At 41.5% G+C, this 8,091-nt stretch overlaps 1 protein-coding gene across 2 annotated transcripts; it reads left to right on the top strand.

Moving 5' to 3' along the window:
• Positions 1–879: 879 nt before the first annotated feature.
• Positions 880–7,889, top strand: znf653 (zinc finger protein 653). 2 transcript variants are annotated; one of them, XR_311868.1, is made up of 11 exons: positions 880–1,874; positions 2,306–2,346; positions 3,681–3,998; positions 4,106–4,629; positions 4,716–4,893; positions 5,902–5,986; positions 6,115–6,226; positions 6,305–6,419; positions 6,503–6,602; positions 6,816–7,200; positions 7,307–7,889. XR_311868.1 is itself a non-coding variant. In XM_005738093.1 (10 exons), the coding sequence occupies exons 1-10, from the start codon at positions 1,570–1,572 to the stop codon at positions 6,991–6,993; spliced, it is 1,956 nt and encodes a 651-aa protein (XP_005738150.1). In that variant the 5' UTR covers positions 880–1,569; the 3' UTR covers positions 6,994–7,889. The 2 variants fall into 2 exon arrangements, 1 of the variants encoding a protein (XP_005738150.1); XM_005738093.1 differs by having other exon boundaries at positions 6,816–7,889.
• Positions 7,890–8,091: the final 202 nt, after the last annotated feature.

Raw genomic sequence — 8,091 nt, forward strand, 5'->3', positions numbered from 1 at the left:
AATAATAATGATAAATACATAAACACACAAAAAATGAAAAGCTAAATAAATCATGGTAGATTATTGATTTAACCACCTAATTTTATCACACCTAAAATACTTTTTAAATCTGGGGCTACAATTACATTTTTGTTTTAATTGCTGGGTAACTTTTCAGGCAATAATTTTTTTGACATTTTAATAATTGATCAGCAAATTATTATGGCATTGTTGCCTGTTTTGTATTATAATCATAACCTGCTCCATTTCATCTACAAAGGCTTAAAACACAATTATAATACTAGTGTTTTTTGCTTTATCCAGCTCCACGTGACACGTGGTAATAAATGCTCAATTGTTCAATTACTTGTGATTACATGTGAGTTTCTAATTTTCTAACTGCAATCAAAGATATTGATATAACAGATATTAACAAGTCAGTGACCAGTTAAAATTATGCACCATATCCATGGTTGTAAAAGTGTATTAAATTATTATGTGCTTTGATTGAGCCGTACAGTAATTGTAACCATGGCAGTGGCTGGTGTCTTTCTGCTGTGTTGCAACCCTAAACCACTTTCAACCTAAACTAGACCTCAGTTATTTCTTATAATATTTATTTGTTTCCCTGACCCAAAAAAGGTTAACAGATAACAATAAAAACGGGAGTTAAAAAAAGAGGGGTATCACGTCTGCTCAAATGTCATTTTAAACACTTACAAATGTCTGTAACGTTTATATATTCATATCATAAAACGTAAATAGCATTCACGGATTGGATGATCTGCAACTAAATGACTAAATAATTAAATAAAATGCAAGCACCTATGTTGGAAGATGAAAAAACTTCCATGACAACAACCCTCAAAACACTAACACACAAGGCACCTGGGCTACTAAAATGTTGTTTATCACGAGTAGTGAAAAAAACAAGCTTTTGCGAATTTGGGCACAGTTTAAACATAAAACGACCCCTACCTTTAGACTTTCTGGGCTCAGGTTGGGAACACATCTCTGCAGAGACGGTGGAAGGCTCTGGATCTGAGTCTGGGTGAAGAACATCACTTTTATGCCCATCTCCGCGGCAGCTATGACGGAAGCCAAAAGCAGCACGGAGCGGCTGAGGCTGTGGTCTCCGACCACCAGGGTGCTGCAGGTCGTTGGTGACGGTGTAATAACTTTGACGTCCTTCTTTAAATCAGATTGTGACATAAACGTCCGAAAAACGAGCGACAAAATATCAGCCATGTGTCACAATCCCACAATCAACGCTTTACTAACCAAAAATGATGCTCTGGCTCAAGCTTCCCGCGTTTGTTTACATGGTGCACGATGGTGTTCGTGCTACTGTAGTCCGGATGCAACGCATTGTGTCCATTGTAACGTTCCGCTCGGTCCACACGGTTTATATTTCTATTAGCATTTCACCGATGTCTTCGCCTAGCTTAAAAGGAAAAACTAGATATTGCCAACGCAAAGTTTATGAATCTATAGCGCGAGGAAGACGAGCTCAAAATGCATTGATATCAGTGTTTCCTGCGAGTCCTTACACAACTTCCGGCATGTCGGATAATCAAAGCATCAGCTGTTATGGCCAAGATGGCGCATCAGCTGGCAGAAGTGGAGGCTCCCCTGGACACAAACCAAGCCGGCGAGCAAGGAAAGGGTGTTTTGAGGCGCTGTAGGGGGCGACCCAGGCTCACAGACTCCGACCGAGCGCAGAGGCGGCTGGAATCCAGAAAGAAGTACGATGTCAGGAGGGTGTACCTCGGAGAGTCGCACAAGCTGTGGAGTGATCTCCGCAGGCGGACCGGTCTGAGCGACGCCGGGCTGGCAGAATATCTCATCCTACTCAACTCCACCTATGGAGAAAAATACCAGCAGAAATACTGCGGGTAGGAATGTGCTGCAGACACGTTATCTAATCAGAGTGGTATATTGACTAGCTGTTTTCTTCTGTCAGACATTGCTCTTCACATTTGTGCTAGTTTTAATCTTAAAGGGCACTTACTGTTATAACTGGACTACACGAGGGTATATTTTCATAATTCACTGTTCAAAAATAATCTTTGTTTATGTCCTAGTTCACTGTTCATTCTCACTCCCCCTCCCCTTAAGCCAACTCTTTCCTGATTTGCTGCATATAGCAAACGGAAGGTTTGAAATAAATGTTGCAATTTGTAACATCATATTTAATACGAGTACCTACCATTGTAACAGTATGATAAAAAGCAAGCAAAAGCACAATAGTTCAACTTTAGATAAGTACTGTTTGTTTGTTGTGACTAATCTGTTTTTTTCCAAATGATGTGTTTCTGTGTTGCAGGAAGAAGATTGCCCCAGAAGTCTCGGCAAAACAGAAAAGAGGTGTGTGGAGCCATTATTACATGGAAATATTTCCAAATTAAGCACGTAGGGTTTGAGGTTGGGAATGAAGTCTGTTTAAAGCGGCTCAGTTATTTGGTGTATCAAACTGGAGCTTGCCTAAATGTTTTCTAGACAAAAGTGCTTGCATCAAGTTAAATACACAGACAATAAAGATCCAAAATTTCACAAAGATCCAGAAGAACAGTTTTGAGGTTATAACTTAAAATGAGTATTGTATTACACATTTGTCATTATTTTTTAAGCAGTGTGTGAGTATTTATTTACTTATTCAACATAAAACGTGAGTACAGTGCCACATCCCAACACAAATCCCTATCCTAAAGCGGATATGCATGAAATGTTTCTCATATTGTTTAAGTGTGAATGCAAATGTTACTGCATTTTCTAATGTTTTATAACTAAAAATCAAGTTTTCAACATTATCAACATGTTATGAAAAATGAAAAAATAAAAATAGTATTAATTACATAATTGTATGTGAAATGTAATCAAAGCAGTCAAACAACTAGAACTTCTTTAAATTTCGGCTGGTCTCCTTTTCAAGGGGATTGATCTCTTTGTGCACCTCTTTTAGTGCTGCTACTATTCTTAGATCACACCGTAGGTGTCTTGTTCTGCACGCTTGCACCCTCCATCTTCAAATTATCCATCTACTTCAAACCTGTGGCATAGAGCAAACAGTCATATCTGTGTCAGACTGATCAGACGTTCACCAGTCATTAGAGCCAAGTCTGCAACTCAGAAGACACTTTCAAACATTGGAAGATGTCTTCCATGTCAAAGCCTGAGTGCAACCAGGAGCATGTTCATTTCTGTGGTGCTGCATGGAGAAATCCTTCAATAAATATCCTGATCTGTGGCACTTTGGCACTTGTTGTGCCATCATGCTGCTTAGGGCAATATTGTTCTTCACTACCTGCAGTACTTGCCTCATTTGCATCCCTGCTTCACCAAAGTGAACTTGTACTTGAAGCATTGCTTCAGTGGAGGAGATCTAGTGCAAGAGTTATGTTAGACCAGGACTTCCATGGAGTGATCTAAAATAGGCAGCATTTCTGCAAAAAGAAAGGTCACCTTGAAGCCAACTGTGACCAAATTTAAATCTTTTTGCTTTATGGATGTTTACACTGACTCAACATTTATTCTTCTTTGCTAAGGAATCAACTTTCATGTACGCTATTACTGCACGTGTTGAGTCTTAGTTGATATGTGGTTAATCTCATTCTATAAACTGTTTATCCAACAAAAATTAATCTGCCATTCATCATCCATCTCATATGCCCCCCACCCTGCACCCCGGCATATACGCTCAGGCAGGAAGCAACGTGTGTCCAGCCTCCAGAGCCTGGTGTGTTGGTACCAGCAGCACTCGCACTCTTGCCCACACGAGCCCCAGCTTAGAGCTCTAGAGACCCAGTCCAACTTCTCCACCACTGCAGTCTGGCAATGTGAAGGCAACCACTCGTTTGTGCAATACCTTTTCTCACCTCTGGGGGAGGCAAGTGACTCTGAGCATGAGGAGGGAGTGAACAGGGACAGCGATGGAGAGTGTGCAGTCAAAACAGACGTGTCTGTAGCAAAAAACATAGTAAGCCGGAAGAGAAGGAAGGAGGCTCACAGACAGTTGAAAGGTGTGTAGAATCGTACTGTAAGTGTTTGTTTTGTTGTGTAGACTTCAGTAAATCCTACATTTCTTAATGACCAACTTGCCCTTTTATTAAGCATTTTCTTTTTGTAGACGTGGGAGAAAATGTGGATGTTTCTGAGGAACATCAGGAAGCTGTAAGCCAGGTAGAAGAGGTTGTAGTTCCAACCCCTGAAGCCAGCGTACTGGCCTCTTCCAAGGATGCTCCGCTGACAGGGCAGCCTATCTGGGAAGTGGAGATGGTGCGACAGCAAGGCTCCCTCACAGCGGCTTTTCACTCCGTCCCCACAGAGGAAGAGGAGACTGAAGATCTGAGGCAAGGTAAGGATGGAGGGGAAGAAGAACGCCTCACAGAAGAGGAAGTCAGGACTGTTAGGCACGATTACGAGTGCGTTATGACGGCATCCTTAGCTGATGAACTTGACAAGTCTGATGAGGACTTGGTGCTGTCGCAGAGCCTGAGTGGCTCAGTGCGCCTGAGTGCTCAGACAGAACTGTCAGTCCCACCGACCATGCAGGTCCAAGAGCAGAGCGAACTGTTTGAGCCTCAGACTCTGCAAACGGTGGTGACCGGCTGTGAGATTCCTGACCAGAGGACGGCTTTGGAGGGCTCACAGGTAGGTAAACAAGTATCTCACAGAAATAAGACTGCAGGAGGAGTGTGTTACTCTTTTTCATAAACTACATTTCCCATCGTTCCTAGTTAATTATCATCACTGGCCCCAGCTACGAAGCCCTGGCATCCGAGGGAATCCAACTCAACATGGGAGGCGGAAATGTGGAGGAAGTCACCTGCACCGTCATTGGGGGCGTCACCTACAACCAGGTGTGCACGGCTGACTCGAAAATCAGAACAGCAGAGGATGAGGACTCCATGACAGGTGCGCTACTTTGGAACTCGAAATTTCTGGACTTTGAGATGAAATGTTCCTATATCTGTCAGTCTTTTGATGATCATTTGATACTCAAAGTGTTCAGTCTTATTGTAATAAATAAAGCATAATTAAAATTATCTGATGTTTTATGTTTGAAATGTAACATTTGTTGCTAAAAAATGAGCATAAAAGCTCTGAAGAAGTTTTGAAGTTGTAAGTTGTTGTAAGTTCCTAATAAAAACACAGCAATTAAATATTAAAATATTCAACTGTGCGCATCTTGAAAACTGTAAGCATTTTGTGAAAGTTTAGGTTCTAATAGGAAGCACATCCATTCTGGGAATGATTTCCACTTTTAAAAGATGCTTACAGTAATCGGCTTCACTAAGTCTGCTGGCTGACTCTGTGAGAGACTGTCACATGTCCATAACTGACATCACTGGACATGCAATAAAGTGCCTCTTTTTGTTTTGGGTTTATTTAGTGTCAGCAAACTCCAGAGAAGTATATTTACATAGATTTGAATCATACCTGTTTCATGTAAACATCCCGTCCATTGATTTCCATGTGAATAAAACACAGAACTTGAATGTTATGATATGTTCGTGCTACTGAGATGTGTCAATTCAAGTTATATAAGCATATATTTGATTATGTTTATATAAATTTATATAAATTCATGCCAGTGTATATATGTCTAAATCACATGCATTTTAGCGCCACTGCTCGCAGTGGGCATGAACTTTGTAAAACAGGAAGTTCTAGATTACCTGTGTGAATCCCTTTTGCTCTCCTGCAACATGCAGCACTAGTCTGATAGTTTCTGACTAAATCCAGCCAACACCTAATACCAAGAAAGAGTAGCTGAGTGTAATGTGCACTGATTTGCATTTTGTTTTCTTTACACTTTGGATATTGACTTAAATGATTTGAATTTTCTTCCCAGCACTCAGATTTGACTAATGGGAGTCTTTATGTTTTCTCTAAAAGAATTTACTTGTCGTTTCCCTGCAGGTATGACTGACAAACAACTGCTGCAGCCCAGTGTTGACACTTTGGAGCTGGGCAGTGACAGACAGCTGCAGAGGAGTCTGAGCAGGTTTGAGACTCACGTACTCAACATCATCTTAAAAGCAAATAGAGAATGCCATTGTCATCAGGTCACTGTTTTAAGTTGGTCTCCTTAGTGTGCCGCTCAGTCCACTGTGCCCCTTTTTGCAATGTCAGGTCAAAGAGAAGCAGACGAGGCCCGGTGATCGAGGCTGATGGGATGCTCAAGATGTTCCACTGTCCGTACGAGGGTTGCAGTCAAGTCTATGTAGCAATTAGCAGCTTTCAGGTAAAGTTAATTAGCCGTGCTCTGCATTTGAGCTTTTTCTGTTTCCACACGCGAGATCTAAATGTCTGCTCTCTGTAGAATCACGTGAACCTAGTTCACAGGAAAGGAAGGACAAAGGTTTGCCCCCACCCTGGCTGTGGAAAGAAATTCTACCTGTCGAACCATCTGCATCGCCACATGATCATCCATTCTGGTGAGTTCGCAAAAGACACCCCTGTGTATTGCCTGCGTGTTATCCGTATATACTTCCAAATGTAAACATGAATCTTCCTACAGGCGTTAGAGATTTTATCTGTGAGACTTGTGGAAAGTCATTTAAACGCAAAAATCACCTGGAGGTTCACAGGCGGACGCACACAGGAGAAACACCACTCCAGTAAGTTACTAATGCTTCAAACAGATCCTATTGTTACTCTTTTTAGTAATTAAACACTGAGAAGTTCAGATCACTGTTGCTTTATATTGCAATTAAAATGTGGAGCAATTGTTGAGTCACTAGTCTCTCTGGGAGCTAAATTTATTACATGGCCCCAAATATTAACATTCTCACATACATCTTGTCACCCACGTCATCGTCATCATCTGTCAGATGTGAAATCTGTGGCTACCAGTGTCGCCAGCGCGCATCCCTGAACTGGCACATGAAGAAACACACTCCAGAGGCCCACTACAACTTCACCTGTGAGTTCTGTGACAAGAGGTTCGAGAAGCTGGACAGTGTCAAATTCCACAAGTTAAAGAGTCACCCAGACAAGCAGGCAACCTGAGGTGCATAAGCATTACTGGCTGGACACCTCCGAGACCAAAGGAAGTCTTCCAGTGAAGAGAGAGACTTTGCCGCGTCTGTATTGCCTTGCACGTCCAGGGCGATGAACATCAGCCGTGTTCTTACAGGCTGAGGATGAAGGCAGGAGTGATTCGGACTAACAGCTGTGCAGGACGCATGCTGTGTCAGAGGCTAATTTCCTCATTTGGTAAAGAGTGATTCCTAAATATTTCAAGCAACTGTTCACATACCAGACTTGGCAAAATCTGTCAGAATTAATTTGATATGTTTTCTGTTTTTGTTTTGTTTTTCAGGACAATTTCCGATATTAAAAAAGAAGAAGTGATTAAACATAGCTGTAAACATTAGCAAGGCTCGTTAACTAGCTTGCTAGTAACTGTTGCTTTCTGAGCTGGTTGTGCTTTGTTACATGTTCATTTTTATTTGGGGTTACAGATTAAGTAAAAGAACTGGTCACATTCATGACCAGCCCACACACCGTGTAGTATTTCCCCACTCTGTGGGAACCAATTCAGAATGCTTCTAGATCTGAGATTTGGCTAATTATTTTCAGCAACCATATTTGTTTCCTCTGGCGTGAGCAGACAGTCGTGTAATAGTAAATGTTTTTGTAGGCTCTGGAAAGTGTCCTGCAGTTACATAAAGGGCATATTGAAAACATACAAAAAAAAAAAATGTATTTTTTCATGTGTAACCATGAAGATCTCTGTTTCCTTAAACAATTCAGTTCAGTTTCATTTATACAATGCTAAATCCCAAAAGCTGTCACCTTAAGGTGCTTTAAATAGTAAAGTCAATATAAAGTCCAGCAATCCGACGACCCCATATAAGCAAGCACTTTGCAAAAGTGGGAGGGAAAAACTCCGTTTTAACAGGACAAAACCTCCAGCAGAACCAGGCTCAGGGAGGGGCAGCCAGCTTTAACTGGTTGTGGGTGAGTGGGAAACAGGACAAAAGACACTAATGGCATAGAGCTAAAAGGTCAAAGTAGTGTATCACGGGAAGCCCCCTGGAGCTTAGGTTTATCACAGCTTAACTAAGGGATGGTTTATGAAAAAGGAAAATTTGGGTTGCTCTG

Source organism: Pundamilia nyererei, unplaced genomic scaffold (genome assembly GCF_000239375.1).
Source record: "Pundamilia nyererei isolate P.nyererei 1_Seehausen unplaced genomic scaffold, PunNye1.0 scaffold00081, whole genome shotgun sequence".
Lineage (NCBI taxonomy): Eukaryota > Metazoa > Chordata > Actinopteri > Cichliformes > Cichlidae > Pundamilia > Pundamilia nyererei.

Coding starts and splice junctions, on each gene's coding strand:
- znf653 (XM_005738093.1), top strand. CDS start 1,570: ATGGCCAAGATGGCGCATCAGCTGGCAGAAGTGGAGGCTCCCCTGGAC. Junction 4,630..4,715: donor CGGCTTTGGAGGGCTCACAG/GTAGGTAAACAA, acceptor CATCGTTCCTAG/TTAATTATCATCACTGGCCC. Junction 4,894..5,901: donor GGATGAGGACTCCATGACAG/GTGCGCTACTTT, acceptor GTTTCCCTGCAG/GTATGACTGACAAACAACTG.